Below are 26,815 nucleotides of genomic sequence, written 5' to 3' on the forward strand. Positions count from 1 at the left end.
TTTAGTAATCTCCCCAACAAACAAAGGAGATTATCTTTGAGTTTAACTATAGAAAGGTCACTCAGGTAAAACTGAAATCGCCTTTAAGGCAAGATAAATATCTTTGCCCTTAACTGCGTCTCTAATGTTCCATTATTTTGTTTTCTTAAGTAACAATAGTAGTGTGTTTGCTGTCCTAGAAGTCTTATGTATGTGCTGCTTATGGAAACTTAGACTGTCATTCCAAACTCAGTAATGTTTACTGATATACCACATTTATACTGCTGTTCTGGGAACTCAGTTATCCCCAGAGAAGAGCTGACTCTGTTGTGTTGTCTAGCTAGTTGTTGATTATCAGTAGCTAATTTCATGAGAAGCTCTTTGAGAAGACTGAGGAGTAGTTGTAGGTTCGTCCTGAGTTTGACCATTTCCATGTACACACTGGGTATTAGACACCTCCATGAATGCTGCCTACTGATGGTCCTTTTAGGGTACAGATGATGTAGGCAGTGAAGAAAAAAGAGGAGAGAAATACTATTGCATTTAAGAAAGCTCTCTTAATAAAAACTTGTGTTGACATCCTCTCCAAAAAGTCAATAATGATTCAGTGTGAGACACCTGAAAATGTTATTATATGTATTATATTTATATACAGCCTTTAAGAAAACAACTTGTAGGAAGTAAAATATGCTTAGCTTTATATTTCTTATTACATTGATAGTAATTCTGCCTCTGGGATTGAAGTTTCCTGGCTTCTCACAGTGTTTCTCATTAATGGTACCTTTGCCCAGCTCAGTCTTGGGTTTCTCAGAATCTCACAGTGGCTGAGAACAGTTTAATTTCTTGATAGGAAGGCCCAGGCCCATCTCCACGTCTCTGAAAGGACAGTGGGGAATTCTAGCTCAGATCCCTCCCTCTGAGGAGTGCCAGGATTCCCTGGAAGGGAGCAGAGAAGATCCTGCAGGACAAATGACACCCGAGAAGCAGAGCAGAGGATTTTATCCAAAGGATTTTATCCATTTATATGCTGATGGTCAGCAGTTGCAGTGCCACGGGGCAGGATGCAAGGGCCACCGCCACTGTCCCCAGGCCAGCAGTTTTAGTGGAGTATTGGGCGTCAGAGCCGCTGAAGTTCCTTAAGGGGTGACAGGGCTGTGAGGAAGCACAGGCTCCTCTTGAGAAGCCAGAGGAGGACAGAGTAGGGGAGAGGCAGAAGCCCCAAGGATTTGCAAAAGCAGGGAAGCATTTTGGGGTTGGCTGGGTTGGGTTTTATTTTAAGGCAGAAAGAAGGGAGACTGCTTATAGGCTGAAGACAGTGGAGCAAAGAAGGGAAGTTTGTTGTTAAAGAGGTGAGTGTTCTTTCCTGAAATACTGACGTTTCTCAGGGAGGGGCTTGGAGGATGCTTGACTGCATAGTGACTAGGAAGCCAGTCCATGATTAAATTTGCCATAGTTACGAAATACGTTGGTAGGAGTTTTCTCTTGTGTTTAAATTATTATTTTTCAGGGTGTAAAGAAACGTTTATCCACCTGACAAGTTTTTTAAGAATTGGCTACACTAGGAATATAGCAGTGATGGAAAAGACAAAAATCCCTGCCCCCAAAGAGATTATGTCTTCACAAAAATATGGTTGTAAGTAATCCTGGAACCCATTTCATGGTTTCTAGTTGCACTTTTTTTCATGCTTTGTGGCTTCCCTTAGGGTGATGTGAACATGTAAGTGACCTTCCTGCCCCAGGGGTTCCGAAGATTGCTTTCTGTCCAAGCCTTCCAGGTGGCTCTTGCATCACTCCACCCTCTTCCTAATTGTCACTCGCAATTACCTCATAGAAATACTGTCCAGGTCCCCTTTTAGCTTGGGTAGCATGTGTCCCTGACTAGTAGCCAGTCAGATTTTGATGTTGAAGGCGTGGGTGTGGTGATTAGTTCTGGGGAGGTAATCCAGTGTACTCTGTTGGTAATAATAAAATATCAAAGTTTTAAAATGATTTCTTTTTAGAAAATAGTTTAGGACATATTTAGAAATATCCTTGTAAATACTGCTTATTATCTTACATAACCAATAGACTTTCTCGGATGGAAAATGGTAGCGATATGGCTAATGCTTTGGCACTTATGCAGTTTATTTTTGCTTCAGGTAGAGGGTGACTTGGTACTTATATGTGGCTAGTAGTTGTGCCATTAATAAATTATGTCCCCTAAACAAATTTTTGAAGTTTCACCATATATATTGTGATTGTCAAATTGTGATGGGAAGGTTGTTGAGAAGAGCTGCTTTAGCTTATTGGTGAACATTCGTTTGGCAGACTTCTGTTGAGGAGAAAGGACCCGGGAGCGTGATACACCGCCTGCTACTCTGGGAAAGCTTGCCTGGAGCACTGAACAAAATTGATTCAAGTCCCTAGTCTCATAGTTTACCTTAATTCATTTGAATTTTATGTTTTAGTCGTATTTATATTTTTACCTCAAACTGTCACTGCATCCCCTCTCCTAAATGTTGGAATAAAATTAACATTCTAGAAATAGATGCTTTATTTTTCGAAGTTACGCTGTGGTTTCAGATGCATCCTGCCAGCTATACCCCCTGCCCAAACTAGGAGAATCCAGGTTTAAGGAGTCTCGATTTGGGGTTCGAGCACTGTGCCTTACCCGGAGACACCCCATTCATTGAGCTCCTCATCTAGTTCCCTTTCTCCATTCAGGGTGCTTCCTAGTGTAGGGTATAGTCTCGTGACTTCTGCCTCTTCCCCACCCCAGGCACAAAATCTTTTGAGGTTTTCTTCAAACCTTTTTCTTCTTGTTAACTGCAGGAAAATCAGTAGGCATTAACAAAGTTAGAGGCATAGACCAAGTTCTCAAGTTGATTTTTGTTCTAGGCCCATGGTTTTTGGCTTCTTTTACTGACTATCTCTGTGTTTTACTGGGGATGAAATCTGTCATTCTTACTACAGCTGGTATTCCCAGCTCTTCTCTCTTTCTGCAGCATCCCTGAAACTAGTGGTGGGGACTTGGTTTACGCAAAGGCCTCAGCGAAGCTTATTTACATCTTAGAGATCTTTCTGGCCTGGAGATTCATATTGGAGAGGTGTTGCTCTCTTACAGCCTGCCATGCACAAGTAGAAGGCGTTGCAGAGTCATTATTGTTAGAGTGGAGGATGAGTAACGCAGAGGCCTTGCCCTGAAGTGAAACACAGCCCAAGGGGAAAGATCAATCTGTTCCTTTATTCAGCACATATTATTGAGTATCTGCCATATGCCAAGCTTTCTGCTAGGGCAAGGAACATAAAGTTAAGACTCATTTCTGCTCTCAAGGATTTTGCAGTCAGACAGGCAAGAAGCCATTATAGCAGAGTGCTGTTTGCTGAGTTGGGACAGAGGAAGGACACCCCCCTGCCCACTGAGTTAGAGGGGCTGTGACCAGTGGGGAAAGCTGAAGGCAGCTTCTGGGATAGTTTCTTTAAGGAACGGGTGACCCTAGGTAGAATTTGAGAAATAATATGGGAACAGGATATACCTAAAGAAGTTTTTCTAATTAAGGAAAATTAGGCAAACTCTATTGTTTGCTTCTTCTGTATGCTAGGTTAAACTCAAATTTTATCAATTGTCAGCATTGTTTCTATCTTTCAACATAAAAATTTGAGATTGAGTATCAGCTGGAGTGATAATGAATTTAGTCAGTTATTTTAGTTAAAAAGAATAATCATATGCATGCTTATGAAAGGCTTATTGTCATGTTTTAAAACAAAAACAATAATACAGTTTATATATTACAAGTATAGTTTTTCCCCATTTCTATTCAGATTATTCTTTTATAATGAAATTCTTTAAAATCAGAAAATGGTTAGGAAGAATGTGTTTTAAATCTTATATCAGGCTAAATTTTACATCAAAACCCGCCAGTTTAAAATAAACACAATTCTTTGGTTCTTCTCAATTGTAGCTCTTGCTGCAGTGAAAAGAAATAAGCATATTTATGAACACTTACAGTCCATTGAAATGAGAAGATATTATTTCAGTAGACAGAATGTAATGATTCAGACCATATTTGGGACAGGATATTGGAATTAATGTGCCTTCTCTTTCAAGTTATTAGTGGGCAGATTATATTTTTAATAATTGCCTGTTAACATTTTTAAGGAAAGAGTGCCACCTATTGAATGAAGATTTTATCTTCTCTCATCCTGTTCCTGGAGTGTTCTGTTTCCCTTTGAATCTTTGGTTTCTCCAACTGTGTGCTATAATTAATTGCAATAATTTTTGACAGTGAATAAAGCAGTTAGATTCACTCTTGATCCTATCTTCTAGTGGATTAACTAGGGTGGCTAGTTTTCTTAGAGGGAGTTTGAGCCTCCAAAACCAGTTGCAGAAACAAGACCTAAATATAAGTATGATTCAGCACTTTGCAAATTTCAAAACCTTCCCATTATTTTAATGTATTCTCTAGCTGAAAGGGTTTGTGTTTGTTTTAAGATGAGTGTGTGGACACTCAGTGAATAGGAATTATTCCCAGGAATAATTGAAAGGGATTGAGGAACATATGGCATTGGTTAGGATCTACTGGGGGGACCTCAGTCTCCTTGGGGATGTTAGTACAGAGACTGATCGCAATTTGGCCATAGTCACTTGGGGAGATTCCTGAGGTTACAAATCCCAAACACCGGATTCAGAGTAAACCACGTGGTGCTTTTTGGTAGTTCTTATCTGTGAAAGGTTGAGAACATGAACACAAGCAGACACACCAGTATCAGAAGTAAAAGACTTCATTTGGAAATTTATATGGTCATCATTTGAAGTTTATTGGCACATTTGTGGTGTATTGGCTTAATGCATTGCTAGGCATCAACCGTCTCCAGCTTTTCCACTAGTTTACTCGACTGTGCAAGTAGGGAGTGATTGTTTTTTTTTTTAAAGGAGGTGAACTGTATGCTAAATTGATTTATTCTTGCTGATGTAGACAGATTAATAATACAGCCCACTGAGGGATGATATTTTGTGTTAAAATCCTGAGGTCAAAAACAAAAAAAAGTATATAGTGTAAGGCTGTTGTTGTTCAGTTGCCCAGTCGTGTCCGATTCTTTGCAACTCCATGGACTGCAGCATGCCAGGCCTTTCTGTCCCTCACCATCTCCCGAAGTTACAGTGTAAGGTATCATTCTATATAAAATGTTTTAAGTTGTCTAATCCAAATATGTCAAGTTTATGTCCTAAATATCAAATGTAATTCACCAAAGATGAATCACTTTTTTTTTTCACTTTAAAGAATAAATTGCATCTAAGACAGTCAATCTTAAAAGTAAAATAAGTAAATAAATTGCAGTGACTGCATTAAGGGAAGAGCAGGCTTGGTGGCTGCAGAGAGCTCTGGATTGGGGGAGTTAGAATTCAGATTGGGACACTGTCACAGCTGAAGCTGAGGCTTGCCCAGAAAGCCACCATGCTTCATTTCTCATTTCTGGCTCCTGCTTCACAGCTTTTTGACCTGAAGCACTTAAATACGCAGAATGATTATGTTTCTTTTAAGGAGGAGAAAGTTGTGGTTCTTTTCTTTAAAAAAAAATAGGCACATTAATGTTTTCAGTGTTTAAAAAAAAAAAATCCATGTAAATCATGTTTTATGGACTCTCCTTTCTTGACTGTTTCTCCTGACAGTTGTTTTAGCTTTCTGAGAGAGCTCTGATAGAGTCCCTCATACATAATACTCACCCTTTTTAGTAATTAGACTTGAATGGATTTTACCAGTGACTATTAGGGAAACTGAGTTTAAAAGTTTTAGTAATTTCCAGCCTGAGTTTTCACAGAGTCTATGGATCCACATTTGTTCTATGGTAATGGTAATGTTGAGAAAGGATTCTCACATTTTAAAACACCAGGAGACACTGAATTATAGATGTACAAAGAATATTTTATGTAAATAAACTATTGGAAGGTACTCTCCAGAATTAACAGAGTCTGTGGATCCTGTTGAGCTATATAGTTTTTAATATTATATCTCCCTTGCAGAACTATAGCATTCACATTGTAGCATTAATGAATGATGTCTTCCCAGGTGGTTCAGTGGTAAAGAATCCGCCTGTAAAACAGGAGGTGTGGGTTCAATCCCTGGGTCGGGAAGATCCCCTGGCAAAGGAAATGGCAGCTCCAGTCTTCTTGCCTGGGAAATCCCATGGACAGAGAAGCCTTGCAGGCTGTGGTCCATGGGGTCCCAAAAGAGTTGGATACAATTTAGCGACTAAACAGCAACAGCAATTAATAAATGAATTGTGTTCATTCTGGGTGTCCCTGAAATATCATCTTGTAGTCTGATCTGATTTGGTAAATTCTTGAATTCCCAAAAGATTGGGGATTACTTAAGATTCTGTAGCTGGTTAATGGCCTAGTTATGACTTCCTAATCCTGTTATTTTTCACTGGTTCCATGAAACCTTCCACAATGTAGAGAAAAGTAATTCAGTAGCACATGTTAATTTTTAAGGAAATATTTCAGCCATACAGAGGGAAAATATCAGAGAATAATATAATGAACAGCCATAAAATCTTCACCTGTATTTAATAAATGCTAAAATTTTATCATATTTGCTGCAGTTGGGTGTTAAAGAAACGAGTGTGCTTTAGACATAGCTGGGGCCTCCTTTGTCTTCTTTCCCCCTCCCTCCTTGCTCCCCAGAGGTAATGGGCCACTGTAGCCTGTTAGCAGTCTTCACATCCCAGATGTCTCTAATCAGCATTGTTACCTCCTGAAACCAGAAAAAATAGTTTTATTTTGCTATTTTTATCTGCTGTTTAACTAACATATTGTTAAGGGAAACTATGAAGTAACATAGACCAGAAGGAAGAGCACAGGGCCTCAAAGCCGGAGAAACCTGGTTTGGAAACTCAGAATTCCCACTTACTGTGGATTCTTGGTCAGACTTACTTAATCTTCCAGGCAGAGTTTGTTTGTTTGCGCAGTGTGGACACTGTGTCTTACCTTGTAGCTTTGTGAGAGATTTCATGGAGCCCCTGTACAGGACAGCACCTTGCATAGTAGCCAGTACTGACCAGTACTGACGAGGGGCTCCGTAGAGAACAGCAGCAGTGTAAGAAATAATGAGGATGATAGTAGTTGTAGCTTATTTGTTGTGTACTCACCATATACTTGACGCCATTTTAAGTGCTTCATCCATGTTCATTTTTTTTAAAACTGTGAGATGAGAACTACATGTAAAGGGTTTAAAACAGTGAAAGGTACATAGGAAGTACATCAGAAATATTGGCCATTATCTCCATTTTACAGAAAAAAGAAATTGCTGGAAGGAAATTAGGGGGGTGAACTTGCTTTTGAGCACTTTACCTGTAAACCTATTTAACCCTGTGGTAGGTATTATTATTCTTTTTACAGTGAGGAAGTTGAGGTACAGAGAGGTTAAATAACTTGGGCCAAAGCCATCCAGCTGGTCGGTGTCAGACCTTGGATTTTAACCCAGGCCTTCTAGCTCCAGAACTCTCATCACTGATCACCATGCCATATGTCTTGAGGACACTTGTGGTACAACTTCTTTATCTCCTATATCCTAGGAACGTGTATGTCAGTTATATCATCTCCTTTCAATAAGAAGCCATTTTGATTTTGCTGAGTATACAACTGAGATTTTACTGGTTTGGGTGGCTGTTGCCCCATCAGTGCCTCTAATAGATGCCCCCATACTTTTCTAAACTCCCCAGTGAGGGCCTGGCATGTACTAGTGAATGAATGTGGTCAGCTCCCTGTAGCCATCTCTGGATGACATGCATCAACGGACTGGTTCCGAAGTGAGAAATGAGTATGTCAATGCTGTATGTTGTCACCCTGCTTATTTAACTTACATGCAGAGTACATCATGCGAAACGCTGGGCTGGATGAAGCACAAGCTTTAATCAAGATTGCCGGGAGAAATATCAGTAACTTCAGGTATGCAGATGACACCACCCTTATGGCAGAGAGTGAAGAGGAGCTAAAGAGCCTCTTGATGAAGGTGAAAGAGGAGAGTGAAAAAGCTGGCTTAAAATTCAGCATTTAGGAAACTAAGATCATGGCATCTGGTCCCATCACTTCGTGGCGAATAGATGGGGAAACAGTGACAGGCTTTATTTTCTTGGGCTCCAAAATCACTGCAGATGGTAACTGCAGCCTTGAAATTAAAAGATGCTTGCTCCTTGGAAGAAAAGCTCTGACAAACTAGACAGCATATTAAAAAGCAGAGACATAACTTTACCAACAAAGGTCCGTCGAGTCAAAGCTATGGTTTTTCCAGTAGTCATGTACGGATGTGAGAGTTGGACCATAAAGAATGCTGAGTGTTGAAGAATTGATGCTTTCAAATTGTGATGTTAGAGAAGACTCTTTAGAGTCCCTTGGACAGCAGGGAGATCCAACCAGTCAATCCTAAAGGAAATCAGTCCTGAATATTCATTGGAAGGGCTGATGCTGAAGCTGAAGCTCCATTTCTTTGGCCACCTGATGTGAAGAGCTGACTCATTAGAAAGGACCCTGATGCTGGGAAAGATTGAAGGCAGGAGGAGAAGGGGATGACAGAAGATGAGATGGTTGGATGGTATCACTAACTCAATGGACATGAGTTTGAGCAAGCTCCAGAAGATGATGATGGACAGGGAAGCCTGGCATGCTGCAGTCCATGGGGTTGCAAAGAGTTGGACGCATCTGAGTGACTGAAAAACAACAATGACAATGTCTGGATAGCACTGCCTCCTTCAGCCACACTGGTCTCACTGCTTCTGCTTCTCCCCTGACCCGCTCCCCACCAGTCACTTGCCAGAAGCATTGTCATCAGTGCTGAAGACATGTGAGTGCTTCTACAATGCCAGAGCTCCAGGGGATTGCAAGAAGTGAGGGCCATTCCCCAGGCCCCTTTTTTATTTCAAGTTCTGGGGTTTTCTTCTAGGCATGTAGAGATTTTTAAAGTAAATGGCTTGTCAGGGTTTTTTTGGTTGATTGTCTTCTCTCCAGGCTTAAATCTTAAGCAGAGTGAATAGAATGGGCCTGGGACAGATCATAGTGACAGACTCTGGCCTCTGCAATGGAGGAGACCTGTGTTCAATCCCTGGGTCAGGAAGATCCCCTGAAGTAGGAAATGGCAACCCACTCCAGTATTCTTGCCTAAAGAATTCAACGGACAGGGGAGCCTGGGGTCCACGGGGTTGCTAAGAGTCGGACACAACTAAACGACTAACACACTGGCCTCTGCTGGTGTTTAGACTAGGCCAAATTTGAATGTCTGACATCCACTGCTCTTGGAATGAGTTCATACCAGGTGAGTTTACTCATCTCTGGCTGGCTGTCAGATAATCTTATCCCCCATATTTTGATTTTTGGAGGCTTAGTTTCACTGAAGACAGTTGCTGAATTTTATGATAGCTTGAAAAGCCACCATTGAAACAGTATTAACTGGTGTTAATTTCTTCTCTGGATTTTTCTTCTTAGACCTATTGACTAATTTGAGCCAGAAAGGATCTAGAGATGATCCTGTACAGATTTCTCACAGTATTCTAAGGACCACTATTCTGTCAAAGGTGTTTTGCTTATAAGGATTTTTGTGCCAAATTAGTGTGAGAAATACTGTGTTACCTTCTTTTTTTTCCCCCCCTTCTTGAAAAAGTATGATGAACTTGTCTTTAAATGAGCATATTTAACTTTATCTAGTGTTTCTTATCAATTGGTTTAAATTGTTTAGTATTCTGTAGGACATTATTGTCACCAAAGCTGTTTCTTTTGTCAAGAAAAATCTTTCAATCTTCATCAGCTTCATGCCTGCCAGTCCTTTTCTTTCCTTAAAAACTATTCAGGCATCACCTCCTCTGTAGGTCTTTCCAGGACTCTGCTAGAAAAAATTAAGGATGGAGATCCACTCCATCCTTGAACTATTTACGATCTATTAAAATACTCCTCGGAGAAGGCAATGGCACCCCACTCCAGTACTCTTGCCTGGAAAATCCCATGGACAGAGGAGCCTGGTAGGCTGCAGTCCATGGGGTCACTAAGAGTCAGACACAACTGAGCGACTTCACTTTCACTTTTGACTCGCATGCATTGGAGAAGGAAATGGCAACCCACTCCAGTGTTCTTGCCTGGAGAATCCCAGCGGCGGGTTATCCTGGTGGGCTGCCGTCTATGGGGTTGCACAGAGTCGGACACGACTGAAGCGACTTAGCAGCAGCAAAATACTCTTATTATAGCAATGCTGGCATGTTTTCTCTGTTCTGCTAGACTAAGCGCCTAGAGGGATGGAGATCCTGTCTTTTTTCTTTATCCCACTTTGTATCTCTGTTCCCTAGTTCAGAGCTTACACATGGTAGGCGTGCCAACATTCATTGAACAGAATGGTTTTCTAGCATTAAAAGCATAGAGAAGAAAAGCGACATTTGTCAGGAAGTCATTCTTCCTCATTCTGATCACCCCAGTTTACGTGCCTTTCCACCAGCTAGAAAGAAGTACTATAGAAATAGTACTAGCTGTTCCATGGGGTTTGAAAGAGATCATTCTCCTAGCAAAGGCTGTAAGAGGGCTTTGTGCTCTACTTCAGCACTATATGCCTTCTCCGTTAATCTGGGAACATTAAAATCAACTGAAGGGTTTTTATTAATAAGGTATTCAAGGAAATGCCAACCCACTCCAGTATTCCTGCCTGGAAAATCCCATGGACAGACGAGCCTGGCGGGCTACTATCTATGGAGTCGCAAAAGAGTTGGACACAACTTAGGGACTTAACAACAACAATAGCTCATGTTACATTTTTAACTTTACTTTTCTTAAATTGTGAAAGGGAAAATGTACGCTAACATACCACTTTCCCAATTATTAGTTTTGTTCATTTGACCTTTTAGAATATTCAAACCGAAGTGGTCGCATTTCTTTCAAGGTAATTGGCTTAGTAAAAATGTAGTCACACACCCATTGGAGAATGTTCCAGAGAAACATACTTAAGAGCTCACCATAACACTAACTTGGGATCTTTTTGATGAAAACCAAAATGGTGAAGGAGCAGCTATCTTTTTTCCCCTGGAATGCCTGCCTTGGGCCACGGATTGTGTATCAGTGCTTAGTGGAGGACAGGACATGGCTTTGCAGAAAGCTGCTCATAGTAGTAGTATATAGGGATTTCTAATATCCTTCTCTAAAAGCTCACTTACATTTGTGCGTCAGTTGTCTTTTACACATTCCCAACCCTAGACTTGTCAAGTAGCATGAAAGGGGAATTCTTGAAAGGAAATACACATTTAGCAAAATATTGTAAAAAATTACCATCCTTTTCCTTGCTTACTGATCTATATTCAACAGTTAAGGAAGAGGATGCTCACACATCCCATTTTTTTTTTTTTTTAACAGTTTCTAAAGTTTCTTCGTCAGTTATCAAGGACACAACAAAGGAAGGAATAAACAGTGGAATTTTTAGCACTGAATATTAAAAGAAGACAAGCTCACAGAGTGAAAAGTACTTGAAGCTTTCATGGGTTTTTGTTGGAAAGGAACAGATGAGAAGTGGAACCATGCTTTTCTTAAACTGCCACTGTAAACATAGGCTCTCAAAAAATAGTTTGCATTAAGCCTGTAGATTTTCTGAGTTCATGAGTGAGAAGAGTATGTGACTCTTACCCCATGGGAAGGCGGATAGAAGAGCAGTGTTATAGTGTTTATAAATTTTGTTACAGAGGTGGTTAGTTTGATTGGTACAAAAAAAATATTTCTGTGCAATATTAAATTTAAGTAGTAAATATTCCAGTGACAGTTAGTAACTTGTCCATTTTGCTTTGTCTGTCATGGTAACAGAACCACACTCACTGTTTTTCTGTCACTAAGATATTCATATATTTTGTGAGACGATGAATTTTACAAAATCATGAAACTCATTTCTGTCCAGTTCTGACCGTTTTTACAGTTTTCACTGCATAAATATCATCATCAAATTTCAGTTCATAATTTGAGACAAGTCAGTGAATTTCACTGAAGTTGAATCTTAAGACGTTATAGAACTGACAACATGTTGGTTTCACTTCAGTCGGTTTTGTTTTCTGCCCACACAGCAGTGGTGTTAACTTGGAAAGACACCTGCCCTCACCTTCTCTGGTTTTTCTCCGTGACTGCTTCTTTAAAAATAATGCTTTTCTTTTTTTAAAAAAAATTTTCAAATTGCTGAATCTTCTAGGATTTTAATTTCCTTACTAGCCTAATTTGATTACTGACTTTACTCATCTTATTTCCTTTTTCTTTAAAATTCTTGTCAATTTTAATAGTCATTGCATACCCTTGATTTTTCTCTACATTTTTCTCTACTTCCCTCTTGAATTTGGCTGTATATTTGAGCGATTTGAATTATCTTTTCCTCTAACGAGTTTTAACTTTTATTGCACTTTGACATTTTCTGACATTTACTGGTCAGCTACACACTTGTCAGTACATACGATTATTATCTGGTATTATCCCCCCAACTTGATAAAGTATACCTAGTTTCATACTTACATTGGATGATTTTTATACTTATCTATTAGCACATTTAGAAGGAAGAATGGTTATTTTTTCCAGATTTTGATAGAACATCTTGGTTCCATTATTGAGCGATGACATCAGTAATACAGATTAAATTGATTTGTTTGTGGTACATTAATAACTTGGATGTAGTGGCTTTTAATGGAATCCACTAGCTACATTTCTGAGAGACATGGATGCCCCAAGGAAACATATTAACCAAGTTTTTGCATTGTTGCTTTATATTTTTTTCTTGGACTGGGTAGGTATTAAGAAATGATTTAGAAAATCACTTTGCATTGTATCTTTTTCTTTGTTTATCTGGGTTCTCAGCCACAAGAAACATAGCCCCTTTAGTTTGATATTATTTATTCATTGTCTTGGAAGATCCCCTGGAGAAGGAAATGGCAATTCACTCCAGTATTTTTGCCTGGGACATCCCATGGACAGAGGAGCCTGGTGGGCTACAGTCCATGGGGTTGCAAGAATCGGACACTACTGAAGCACAACAGCACAAACTTGTCTATCTGAACGTCTAACCTTGATATTTTACCTTAAATGTGTCAGAAACTTTGGAGGCTGTTGGAAGTCCATCCAAAATGCTCATATGTCAATTTTATAAGATTTACTTTACTTTGATAAAATCTGCAAGGCAGTCTTATCAAATTCATTTGACTATTCCTATGAATGTTTGTGATCAAGAAAGGTTTCTTTTAATCATTAGTCTTGAGCAGAATTAAAGGAAAAATTTAAAATATGATTCATGAAAGAAAACAAACTAGAATCTTTTTTCTTTTTTCACTTAAGCCTCTGTTAATCATAATAGTGTCCTAATTGCTAGTTACCAGTATTTTATATACATTAAAAAACATTTGTTTTAATGATGTCTGAACTTGTAGCACACTGACTTATAATTATCAGAAGTAATTTACTTCTCTGTAGAGTTTACTCATTCTGTAGACTTTATTAATTGCTTTAAATATTTTCATACATTTCTAGCATGCATATTAAAAAACATATACTATAGAAGAGCTGTACAGTTAAAATACAGTTTCCTTTTTGATTCTCTTATCTTCTCTAAAGGGAGGCACGCAGTTTACTCCGTTTATGTGTTAGTTGCTCAGTCATGTCCGACTCTTCAACCCCATGGGCTGTAGCTCACCAGGTTCCTCTGTCCTTGGAATTCTCCAGGCAAGAATACTGGAGTGGGTTCCTATTCCCTTCTCCAGGGAATCTTCCCAACCCAGGGATCGAACCTAGGTCTCCCATATTGCAGGCAGATTCTTTTCCATCTGGGCCACCAGGGAAACCCAGTTTACTCCATAAACTTTGTCAAAAAAAGTTTCCTTCGAGTTGCCACCTTTAAAAATGGTTTAATATTGCCTAGTAGCTCTTCGTTTTGTAAATTCCCTGTTACTATATTTATGCAGTGATTGTTAAATCAGTCTTTTATGAATTACTAATTTAGAAGTAGGAAACCTTTTGAATATTCTTCCTGTTCTCTTTGAAATTGTTTATATACCCCAGAGGCACTCATTTGTGGTAGATGTTATGGGTTAAACAGGCTGTATGTGTCTATTACATGTGCTGGATACATCTGCAGTGTTATTTCCCAGATCTTTCTTGATTAGGAGTGATAACCAGCTATGCTAACTCCAGATCATTGATTGATTATCAAGCCCGTGGCGTCAATTCCTCTGGGTGCTTTGTTTGTGGCAGCAAGGTGTGGCCTGGGGAAAGGACCTGCCCTTGAAGAACTGGCACTTTCCATGTCTAGGTTGGCATAGGTCACCTAGAGAGTGAGTATTTGCAGTGTGATTATCCACTAATTTTTTGGTTTAATTTTGGTTAATTTCATACATACTTATACCGTGCTGTGCTTAGTTGCTCAGCCGTGTCTGACTCTTTGCGACCCCCTGGATTGTAACCCGCCAGGCTCCTTTGTCCATGGCAGTTTTCCAGACAAGAATACTGCAGTGGGTTGCCAGGCCATCCTCCAGGGGATCTTCTCGACGCAGGGATTGAACCCAGGTCTCCCGCATTGCAGGCAGATTCTTTACCATCTGAGCCACCAGGGAAGCCCACTTTTCAAAATCCTGTAATTTTTAGTGGAGAATAATTATAATCTTAAAACTCAAATGGGGTAATATTTTATTAGAAACAAATCCTTGATATCAGATAGATTGATTTTTAGTATGTATAAGACAATTCAGAATAATTCTTAAGTGTGAATCAATCAAAATAACTAAGGTGGTATTAAACTGCTTGTATTATAATCATTGTTGATAATTAGCTATTTGTTGTCTTTGTTATTTAACCCCCATATTATTTCACCCTTGATGAGTTAACCAGAACATGAGCTTTTTGAGGATGAAATTCTGTGCCTGTATCCTTCAAAGGACTAAATGGGAAGGTTTGCAGATAATACTACAGATAGTTTTTGTCCCCTGATAAATATTTCTGGTAGAAATTCAATGTATTATAAGACTGATTATACCGTGGACATGCCCATATCAAGAAATCAACAGTCCTTTATTGCACTAAAGTGAGCATATTTACTCTGTACTGAGAGAAAAAGAAAGTTACCTGTTCTCAGAGCCAGATGCTCCTGAGCACAACCTGAAATGAAATATTATGGGGACTAGTTTTCATAAGGTGAGCCACTTTTATGTATTATGTTGTAAATGTTGCATTACACAAAGATTGAAGGATTACTGTTACCAATGATTTTATTTCGTCCTCCTTGCTCAGAAGAGGGAAAAGGCCAGCAGTTGCCATTGATCATATATCTGGAGAAATTATCTTAAGGGAAAATAGAGTTGTTTTACCACTAAGATACCGATTTTTTGGCCTCAGATCTAGGTCTCCAAATTTTAAACACTTGTAAAATACTGTTTCCTTTTGCCCAGGAAGTCATTCACATCTGAATTTAAATCCTGTGTTTTTTGCATACAGACTTTATTACCTTGGACACATAACATAACCTCCCGTTTTTTGTTTTTTTTAATCTGCCAGTGGGATAGTAAGAGGCTCATCATTGGGACTTCCTGGTGGTCCAGTGGTTAGGACTCTGTGCTTCCACTGCAGGTGGCGCAGGTTTGATCCCTGGTCAAGAACTAGGATCCCACAAGCCCCATGAGGCAGCCAACACTATAGTAGTCCCATTCTCATGAGAATTGACTGAAGTGACCCGCATGGAGCTGTTAGCACAGTGCTCTGGTAAGGGCGTCAACACACTGTCCTTATCCTTACCAAAGTCTCCTCTTGCTTTTTACCTAGCAACTTAAATTCTAAGGATCCCAGAATGGTCTGGTTTTATTTTGGGAGATAGTTCCTCCCTTGCTCTCTCTCCTCAGTAATGAAGCTTATGGGTTTTAGTATGAATTCATGCTGCTAAGAGAACTTCACAGGTGGGCATCAACTGGGTGGCTCTGAATTGTGCCTGTCCTAAGTAATTCAGTGTATTTTCCAGGGTTCTTTGAGATTGCTTAGACACCTAGAGAATTGAGATTCTCTTTAAATAAAGTTATCCACAATCTAAACTGTTGTGGAAATCTTTATGTATACTGAGGTTAAACCTCATTAATTTCCAGAAAGGTTTCATATCACTGTAGTCATTATTACTGTTACAGTGACGTACTCCACTAATTTATACAATTAATGTGCTCCTTTAATTCTTACAATGAAAGTCACCATTTAAAAAAACTTGGTTAAACCTCTTTGAGTCCTCAGGCAGGTCAGCATGGACTTATGATGCTGACTTGTTACAAAAACAGCATCAGATTTAACAGTGACCTGCCAGATCAATGAAGAGCACAGGCTTCAGAGTCAGATGAACTGGGGTTTGAGCCTGTTCGAGTGTCTTCTGTGTTGAGTTAGTGTTTTCATCGGCTCTTTGGGGCTGCAGGGGAGAGAGACACGTTAGGGGTGATTTCAGTGCACAGCGAGGGACCCATGAAGTTTCTCCCCTGCAGCGCGTACATGTGGCCTTTGGAGAACGTGGTGATTCACCCCCCGGGGAGACACGAAAGTAGCTTCAGTTGACTGACAGCATGGACAGGGGAGCCAGGTACAACACTTATGTTTACTTTTATTGCTTCTTCCCCTTTCACTGTGTCTAACCATATCTTCCTTCTGACTAATTTCTCTCTCTCTTCTCCCTTATTTCTGTCTCCTTGCTCCTAGTTACTGTTTGCTGTTTTTGTCTATTTGGATGCCATTCTTCCCACAGTGACACTCTCCAGGTATCTTGTATTCAAACTCCCATAGAGAGAAGGTCTGGTTAAGATGTAAGCACCATCCATTGCAGAGGGTCTTTGGATCAGGGCACATTCCTGCACCAGCCAACTGTGAACTGCAAGATGGGTTTAGATGTATAAAGCATGGTACCCCGGGTGTCAGAGACCACTGGGAAAGGAAGGTGGCTATGACTGGGCAGGCCCTCTGGCTTCATGTCAGGTGCCTTTTGTGGCCTGTCCAGGACATTTGGCACTGATGATAGAAGAGTGAATAAGATGTGGTAATCCGTCCTGGAGGAGCTCCCAGTGTGGTGAGGGAAGTAGGTACTTAAATACTAGAGTTTATGCTGTATGATAATTAATACTATTAGTAGCATCCTGGGAGGGAATGGCTAACTGCTGTAGAATGGTGGTAGGAAATTCTTCACTGAAAGCATATGAGATTTCAGAAGGTATATTCCTATCAGGAAGTAAATCCGCAAAGGCAGAGAGACATGAAATATCTTGGTGTGCTTAAGAGGGTGTTTTAGTGCCATGAGAAGAGGCCAGTGGCTGGCATGTAAGAGGTTCCAGGAAGAGGGTCTCGTATATGATACCAGTGAGTATTAGAGTGTTAGAACCAGGAAAAATCATCTCCCAAAAGACAAGGGAAGGGAAAACTACAAGAGTGACCGTCTAATCAACAATGGCTGGTACCAGATAAATGGAGGACTGAGCGGCTTCATTGAGAAGGGACAAGTGAAGCATCTCGTTTTTTTAAATATTAGCAGGTAAATTCTGTAGGTCTAGAAAGAGACTAAACTATATAAACCTAACCTCAGGGGAAAAGGTTTTTTGAAGCTCTAGGTCAGTTACAGATTCATTCAAAAAAAGCAAGAAACCTCATGTTTTTTAAATAAATAGGAAAGGAGGATAAAGCTTAATCTGTAACAATGTTAATCTGTTCAGATTAGTTCGTGTTTAAAAAAAACTTTCCTGCTATAACTATATCAATTGATAAGATGATGAATCTCAAGAATACTGGAGTGGGTTGCCATTCCCTGCTCCAGGGCCTCTTCCCAATCCAGGAATTGAACCTGGGTCTCCTGCATTGCAGGCAGATTCTTTACTATCTGAGCCACCAGGGAACCCCTATATACATGCACACATACCTGGTAAAAATAAAAACCCTGTTTATGTCTGATCTGTGAAGATTACAACAAAACAATAAATATGTAAGCAAAACTTGTTTTTCTTCCCAATTTGGTTTTTGTTTCAGAGATAAATGAAGCTGAGTAGGTATGATTTTTGCCCCTCCTCTGGCAAGTGGAATAGAATTTACTCTATATTTCACTGAATTTAAGATTACATTGGTTGTAAATTGTATCATTATTTTGTATACCATGGAGAAGTTTTTAAAACCCTGCCAATTATAACAGCAGTTTGATTAAAAAAGGCATTCAGATTTCAGAGATATTAAAATGTGAGGCACAGGCATGAGAAAGTTGAACCAAGAGTGGAAAGTTTATACGAGTTTAATGGAGGAGGTCGTGGCTGGGCCCAGGACCTGTGTCCCCATGGAAGGCTTGGAATCCCTGAAGCTCTGGAGTTCTGGGAGGACACGCAGAGGGTCCTAGCTGCCTTCCTTAGGCGGGATAATTTTTTTTTAATGTGAAAAAATACACATTTTAGAACTAATACTATATAAGTATTACTTACGAAGATATTGGAAAAAACAGGTTTAAATTTGTAGATAATTTAGGAACAACAAAAATTGTTCCACTGGATAGCATTTCAATTACAGACTGAGTCTTATATTAAGTGCAGAACTGTTAAAAGATTAAGTAACATGAGTAATCATTAAATTTTAAAACTAGGAAGGTCCTTAGAGCTGCCAAAGATGTTAACAAATGATCATTCATTTAATATTTGTCTTCATACCTATTGTAAGCCAGGCATTGTTAGATGTTGGGTATATAGCCATGGATGGAAACACTGGTCCTCTGCCTTCATGGAGCTTACAGTTTGGGGGGCAGTGCTGTTTATAGGTTTGCCTAAGGCAATGAACACGTCAAAGAAAAAGTACAGGGCTGTGGAAGAGTGGAACTCGAGATTCCTAATTGAGGTTGGAAAGGGTCTGTAAGGAGTTGAAGAAAAGCCACTGAGTGGGTAGAAATTAATGAGGTAAAAAGGAGACAAGAAACAGCTTGTGCAAAAAACCTGAGCAGGAGAGATGGAGCCAGTCAGTGAAAGAAACAGTGCAGGGGGAGAGGGGGTCTGGGTGACTTCAGCTGAGGTGAGACTGGATGATGCAGGGCCTCATAAGCCATAACATTTTGGATTTTTACTCTCAGCCCAGGGGGAAGCCACCAGAGGGTTTTAATGGGGGAAGTGACCTTGGCTGCTCTGTGAAGCCTAGATTGGAGTAAGATTCAAAAAGTGAGGAAGCCCCCTCAGGAGTCTGCTGCTAGTTGAGAACAGCTAAGGTGACAATCTGACCTGAGTATTGTGACTGGACGTATGTGTTCTTGAGGATAATTTGTATTAACCGAAGTCTTAATTTGTGTACATTTGGACCCAGCAATTCCATTTCAGGGCATTTATTCTAAAGGAATAATCTTAGATGTGTGCAAAAGTTGAGCTACTAGTATGTTTAAATATTTATATTTAATATTATTAAATATAAGTAATAGAGGATAAGAATAAGAAATTGGTTTGAAAGATTATAGTATTTTAAAACAAGTGGAAAGGAAAGAGGAAAATCATACCCACTTGAAGGAAGCCACATCATTGAGGAAGATTTGTTTAAGGAGAGTTCTCTGTGTGTTTTGAGTGGGTGCTAGAGAAAAGACACTGAAAATACGGAATTGAGAAGAGATACTCGTGAAACAGCTTTGGGGAGGAGAGATCTAGGACCAGGGGAAAGATGGCACCTGTTTCAGGGTTGCAGGAGCTTCTGGTGTAAAAATGCACTACAGTTATACAATGTGACTTCTGTTTTGAGTACTAGCCTGGGAATCTAAGCTATACCTTGCAACATTGTTACTGGGTGGAAACTGCTTTTCATACCGGAGAGTTGTAAGTGAATTTTAGTGTGCAATCAGCCCATGAATTTGATTGCCTGTAAATTTGAGTTTCCCTGGGTAAGAATCGACCGAGCAGGATGAATTTTTGAGAAAACATTTTTTGTCCCTCCCTTTTCCCCTTTCCCTTTTCTCCCCCTTCCTTTTCCTCCCTCCCTTCCTTCCCCTACATCCCTCCCTCTTCCTCTGACCCACCTCTGACATTTACACTTTATGATATATTCAGAGCGAGAAGAGCAGTCAAGTACTTATAATAAGAAAATCAATGTCCTCCTTCCCTCCCTCCCTCCCTCCTATATTGCCTCTTTCTTTGGGACAGTTTTTATGCCTGTGTAGTGGAAATATTTTACTATGTGGTGTGTCTTAATGCCCCTCTGCCAGTTTCAAATGTTATATATTCTTTGCGTTAGTAAAAATATCTAGGCCAGTTTCAGGCACAGAGGTATTTAACACCCTGGTTTCCACTCCCTTCATAGTATTGATGCTTAAGTAAAACCAGTTAACTGTTATTTCCTTTTAGTGCCTGTTTTGAGTAGGTTTTGGCGGGGGGGGGGGGGGGTGGTTTGTTGCTGCTATTGTTGAGTTTTTTGTTGTTCACTGCTGCTTTGCAAATACTGCTGCTTTATAGTAGTGATTAGCTGGAAAATTCCTAGAGGAGTTTGAATTTGACTTTTTGGTAAGCTTGCAGTTATCATCTCTGGTATTTCCTTGAATATTTCCTTTTCCTATCAGTGTAATTAAAAAAAAAAAACTGATCTGTAGCTTTACAGAATTTCCAAAATAGTTACTGAAGTTAACTTAGTATTTTTTAAATTGTTGCTTCTCCCAGGATGCAGTTGCTTTAACTCTTTCCTTATAAAACCAGGTTTTAAAATCCATGCCTATATATATGGTGTGTTGCATATATCTATGTGTGGATATGAGTGTATTTTGAAACTAGTGGGTGTTTTACCTATTCGGCTTTGTAGAGTTAGTTCTCAAAAGTTACCAGCTTCCTGGATATTTTATTATAACTCCACAATACATTATGGTGTAAAGGTCAAAATGTTTGTACCAGGTAATTTTTACTATTTATATATGGAGTACCCCAAGTACAGTATCATTTTCTGAGAAAACAAGTTTAATTATTGAGACTTTGAAAAAAATCTCAATTAGTGGATTAGAAGATGTGGTTAGGTTTCACCTAGATTATTAAGTGTTTAACTTATTTCCACAAATGAGCATATTTTCCAGATTTTACCTATACTGACTTAAGTTATTGGAATTCCTGGGATAAATAGTAGTAAAGTGCTCTTCTAAATATGTCTCTGATATACTTGAGTATGTTAAAGTGGTGTAATTAGAAACAGTGCAGTCTTCATGAATGTATTTGTTAATGCAGGGCTTAATGTCTTGAGATGCTTTTTACTAACTACCTAGAAACAAAGGACTAATATTACTAGTAAGCCCGCACCTTCTAAATAGAACCTTTCTTTTTAAAGACATTATTAAACTAGTGTTACCAGGCAGCATTTTAACACTATCCATGTTACAATGTAAATTCCACAACATAATATGATTCATAATGATATTTTCATATCTTGCTTAAGTCATTCGGGGATTTTAGCAGTTATCTTTTTTAGTTACAAATCCATTGAAAGTATGGAGTAAAACCACATTGTTCTCGAAAATTATTTTTCATCTATAAATCTCATTCTCCTTACTTTTCCTTCTGTGTTAGTCGTGAGATGGAGAATAAAGAAACTCTCAAGGGACTGCACAAGATGGACGATCGCCCCGAAGAGCGAATGATCAGGGAGAAGCTGAAGGCCACCTGTATGCCCGCCTGGAAGCACGAGTGGCTGGAGCGGAGAAGCAGGCGAGGCCCCGTGGTGAGTTACCTGCCAGAAGGAAGGACGCACAGGAGGAGTGGAAAATTAAGCATAAATAGGTCCTCTTGTAAGCTTTTCTTTCCCCTTCACTTTAAATGCAGCGCATTTTTATTTGCTTTGACATTTTCTGACACTTGAACAAAATGTAGCTACCGCTGCGCTCATTAAGCAACTTAAACTGTTCTAAGAACTGATCCCTCCGGTTGAGTGGGAGAGGTGATGCTTAAAGCAACACTGCCCTCTAATGTCAGTGTCTCTAAAATCCTTTAATTAGCGATTTATACTGTACTTAGAAAAGCAATTTTTCCAATTTTATTTGGATGTTTTATCTCTAAGGTAGGATCTAAGGATCTTAATTCTAAATCTTTTAAATTCATGTATGACAACATTTTTAAATGCATTATGTAAATATTATCAACATTCAATTGATGAAGCCTAAATGACTGAAATCTATGTGGTTAAAAATGGCCTTACACTTACTGCTTAAACTAATAAAGAAAAGTTGATATATTTTCTGTTGTATTTGTATAATATTGCATAATTTAAAAAACTGAGTTCTTAATCTTACATTCACATTTACTTCTTTTTTTATTTTTTAAGTAATAAAATACTGGCATTTTAATTTAGGTGGTAAAACCAATCCCTATTAAAGGAGATGGATCTGAAATTAATAACTTGGCAGCCGAGTCTCAAGGAGAGGGCCCAACGAGTGCTGCTTCCTCAGCTCCCAAAGGCCGACGCAGTCCTTCCCCTGGCAGCTCCCCCTCCGGCCGCACAGTGAAATCTGAATCTCCAGGAGTAAGGAGAAAAAGAGTTTCTCCGGTGCCCGTAAGTTAATGTTTTAGCATATGTGTTAAGTTTCTACAGTTGTAAAACTTACTTATAACACAGGAAAGATTGGCTAACCATCTGTTAGAGCAACATTCCCAAAGTGTGCCCACAGACCCTTGGCTCGGGGTACCTGCCCTGAGATGCTTTCTGTGGATCCATTAGATCAAAACTAATTTTGTAATAAAACTGAGATGTTATTTGCCTCTTGCACTGCACTGATATTTACAGTGGTGAGTAAAGCTGCTGAGTAAAGCTGCTGGTGCATTTGCCTTAATTAAAGCTATGACAGTAGAAGCTGTATTCTTCACTTGGGTATTTGACAGGCATTTTCCTTACAAAGAATTAAGTAAGACTCACTTCAAGGAAAACAGCTGATATGTTTCTTCACTAGTGGTAAAATTTGAGATTTCAAGCAAAAATTAGAGTTTTGGAAAACTCATATCCACCACTGTCAGCTTGATAGCTTCTCAGTACTTAGACTTTTAATAGGCCAATAGTATTACCACTTGTTTTTTTTTTTGTATATTGCACCATGAAATGTATGAATTTTTAGAAGATCCACTATTCCTCTGATGTAGTATCAAAGACAAATATTCATTATTATTTGAAAAGGATTTCCCAAATACATATCTACGTGAGGCCAGATTTTCTTCATGTACTTCAACCAAAATACCATATCACAGCAGACTGAACGCAGAAGCATGGATGAGAATCTCGGTATGGAGATTCAGTACTCTGATTCAGTCTCTGTATTGAGCCAGACATCAAAGAGACTTGTAAAAAAAAAGACAGATCCTGACCCTCCAAGACAGAGAAACTACCATTGGCAGGAATGCAAGTTAAAACTTTCTAACCTTGAAGAGCAAATGAGTAATGGCAAAATAATTGTGGTATAGTGACCAGAAGGGGGAGATTTGGGTTTCCCCTCACCTGAGGTTGTTAAAGCACACAAATGCTTCAGAAAGTAAATGTTAAGTAAATTTTACAGTAAAGCCCAAGATTCTCAACAATATTTATCAGCTTTATGTAGACACACCTTTAAATTAGCAATTTTTTAAAAAACTCAAAATAGGAACAATCATTTATTAGCTCATAAATCTGAAATAGGGCAGGGCTCAGCAGGAGTGGCTCATGTCTGCTTCCCGTGGCATCTGCAGACGCCAGAATATCCAAGGATGCTGCTTCACTCCCCTGTCTAGTGCTTCAGCTGGAACAGCTGGGGGCGGTTAGCATCTTTCTCATAGCACGGAAGTCGGGCTGCAACAAGTGTTTCAAGCTAGGAAAGCAGGTGGAATAGATTCTCACAGCCCTCAGCACGAACCACCCCTGCCAGCACCTTGATCGTTGATTGTGGACATCAAGCCTCTGAAACTATGAGACGATAACATTTCTTTTAAGCCAAAAAGAAAGGTGATTCAAGAGAGCAAATCCCAGCATGGAAGCTCTTATCAAGCCACCACTTGGATTATGTTTACTAATGCCTTATTGCCCAAAACTGGTTACATGCCCAAATCCCAGAATCAGTGTGGCAGGGGACTACAGAAGGGTGTATAAATTACTGGGAGGTGTGGTCCATGGGGTCATCAAAATGAAAGTCTGCCACAAATAAAGAATTGTGTCTCCCCTCCCCCTACACCCTCTTTGGGATATATGTTAGACAAGGTGACTTCCTCATTCTAACAGCTACCTAGCATTTTATTATCTAGATAAAGATAAATCATGGCTTCTTTGAACTACATACTAATGGACATTTATGTTCCTTCTTTTCATTACTAAAAACAATCTTGCAAAAATATTTTTTATGCATACATCATTTTGCATATCTAGTGAGCATATCCATAGTATGAATACTTAGCAAGTCCAATAGTACTTGCATGTGTACTTGTTTGGGGTTTTGTTTTACCTTTTAGTAATTGCCTATTTAAAAAAATAATGGTTTTATTAAGATATAGTTCATATAGTGTACAATTCACCCATTTAATTGTACAGTTCATTGAGTTTTGGTATATTTACACAGTTGTAGCCATCACTACAATAAGTTTTAAAATATTTTCCTCACTCCAGCAGGAGACCCCAGACTAATTAGCTGTCTCTCCCCAGCCTTAGGCAACCACTAATCTACTTCCTGACTATATACAATTTGCCTGGACCTTTTATATAAATGTAATCATATAATATGTATAGTCTTCTGTGGCTGGTTTTTTGCTCTCAGCATCATGCTTTGAAGGTTCATCCATGGTATAGCTTGTATCGGTATTCCATTCATTTTTAATTATAGAATAGTATTCTATTGTATGGATATACATATTTTGTTTATTCACTCATTAGTTGATGGGCATTTGGTTTCCACTTCTGGCTTCATAATGCTACTGGAAACAGTTCTGTACATATTTTTGTGTGGACATAGCTTCATTTTTCTTGGGTATATACATAGGAGTGGGATTGCCTTACAAAGCTTTACAAAGTGAGATTGTTTTACAAAGCAGGTACACCATTTTACATTCCCACCAGCCCTGTCGGAGGCTTCCAACTGCTTCATTTTCTTACCAGCTTTTATTACCTTTTACCTGTTGAGTTTGGCATCGAAAAGAACTAGACTGTCCACTGGGCAGTGATGGAAAGACCACGTTCCAGGGAGTCAGTGAACTGGAGTGAAAGTGGCACATGTCACCCTCAGCACAGGAGCATTTTCATCAGCCTCCAGTGAGATGTCCTAACCTGGGAAGAGTCACTTCCACTCCTCCACGGAGAAGTCCATAGAGCTGTTTGTAAGTGACCAGTCACAGGAAGCACGTTTAGTAATCCCTTAAGTGGAAGCCAGGAAATTGGATGCTTAATTTTCATCACTAGAAGCAAGTCATTTTACCTGTTTAGGAAGCAAATTTTCTGTGCTTTTTATTTTGGTTTACATAAAACTTTTCGAAATGTCAAATACTTACAATTTGTAAAATTACCATATGTTTGTCTCTCTTGGCCAAGGATTTATTATTATAGGAATGACAGATTTTAGACATTTACTCATAGCAATATGTCAGACAAATGCATTTGCAAAACATATTTTGTCCCATCATATATTGAGGCATTTTTTGGTGAATGTAAAAAAGGTCTGGTGTGACCTTTTTTAGGTCATTTTTTTCTTACGGAGGAGTAAATTTCTTAGGAGCAATTTAGCTAATTTTTAAAATATTGTGAAGTTTCAGAGTGGGAGAATCACACCACCTCGAAGAGCGCCTTCACCAGATGGCTTCTCACCATACAGCCCTGAGGAAACAAACCGCCGTGTAAACAAAGTGATGCGGGCCAGGCTGTACTTACTGCAGCAAATAGGACCCAACTCCTTCCTGATTGGAGGAGACAGCCCAGACAATAAATATCGGGTGTTTATCGGGCCTCAGGTAGGAATTGTCACCATTTTACATTTTATTAGGACCTGGTACTAACTCAATATACTGTGATATTCTTAAATTTAAATTATATGTAATTCTCTTCTGTAATCTAAAGAGACTTCAAATTATATTTGGGAAACTATAAACACTTTTATTTAATGTGTTTATAAATGGTTTTACTATGATTTGATATACTTCAGAATACAAATTTGGTCTTTTTATAACTTATTTATGGCTGTGCTGGGTCTTTGTTGCTGCTTGGGCTTTTTACTAGCTGTGGCGAGCAGGGGCTGCTCTCTTAATTGTGGTGCATGGGCGTCTTCTCACTATGGTGGTTTCTCTTGTTGCAGAGCTTGGGCTCTAGGGTGTGCGGGCCTCAGTAGTGGTGGCTCGTGGGCTCAGTAGTTGTGGCTCCTGGGCTCTAGAGCACAGGCTCAGTAGTTGTGGAATACAGGCTCAGTTGCTCTGAGGGATATGGGACCTTCCTGGACCAAGGATCGAACCCATGTCTTCTGCATTGGTAGGTTGATTCTTTACCATGAGCCCCCAGGAAAGCTCCTGGTCTTTTTAATAAACCAAAAATAAGAGATTAATTCATGGAGATAGCTTAGGCTTTTCTTGCATATCCTTATATATCTTACTATATAAAGATAATGAGAAAGTAATAGAAAGTTTAGTATAATAAACTTGGAAATATTTTTAAAGGGATCAATCTAGGAGTTCTGGTGGAACACGGATTTATTAAAGTAGAGGTTTGTTTTTGTTAACTCTTTAGAACTGCAGCTGTGGGCGCGGAACATTTTGTATTCATCTGCTATTTGTTATGCTCCGGGTATTTCAGCTAGAACCTTCAGACCCAATGTTATGGAGAAAAACTTTAAAGAATTTTGAGGTAATTTTTAAAATCAATGCTTTGGAGTAAAATTGTCAACCAATTTTTATGATATTTCTG

General features: G+C 39.2%; 1 protein-coding gene across 6 annotated transcripts in view; it reads left to right on the forward strand.

The window, feature by feature from the left end:
• MAP3K1 (mitogen-activated protein kinase kinase kinase 1) overlaps positions 1–26,815 on the forward strand; it is a 77,526-nt gene that overhangs the window by 23,099 nt on the left and 27,612 nt on the right. For 5 of the 6 annotated variants that reach the window (XM_081517924.1, XM_081517919.1, XM_081517920.1 and 2 more), the window contains 4 exons: positions 21,496–21,646; positions 22,274–22,474; positions 25,672–25,872; positions 26,639–26,755. In XM_081517924.1, coding sequence (XP_081374050.1) covers positions 21,503–21,646; positions 22,274–22,474; positions 25,672–25,872; positions 26,639–26,755 — 663 coding nt within the window. In that variant the 5' untranslated portion in view covers positions 21,496–21,502. Of the gene's footprint in view, positions 1–16,449; positions 16,545–21,495; positions 21,647–22,273; positions 22,475–25,671; positions 25,873–26,638; positions 26,756–26,815 lie in introns of all 6 variants that reach the window. The other variant, XM_081517922.1, reaches the window with a different exon arrangement.

Source organism: Giraffa tippelskirchi, chromosome 8, assembly GCF_054371585.1.
Source record: "Giraffa tippelskirchi isolate mGirTip1 chromosome 8, T2T-mGirTip1v1.2.pri, whole genome shotgun sequence".
Taxonomy (NCBI): Eukaryota; Metazoa; Chordata; class Mammalia; order Artiodactyla; family Giraffidae; genus Giraffa; species Giraffa tippelskirchi.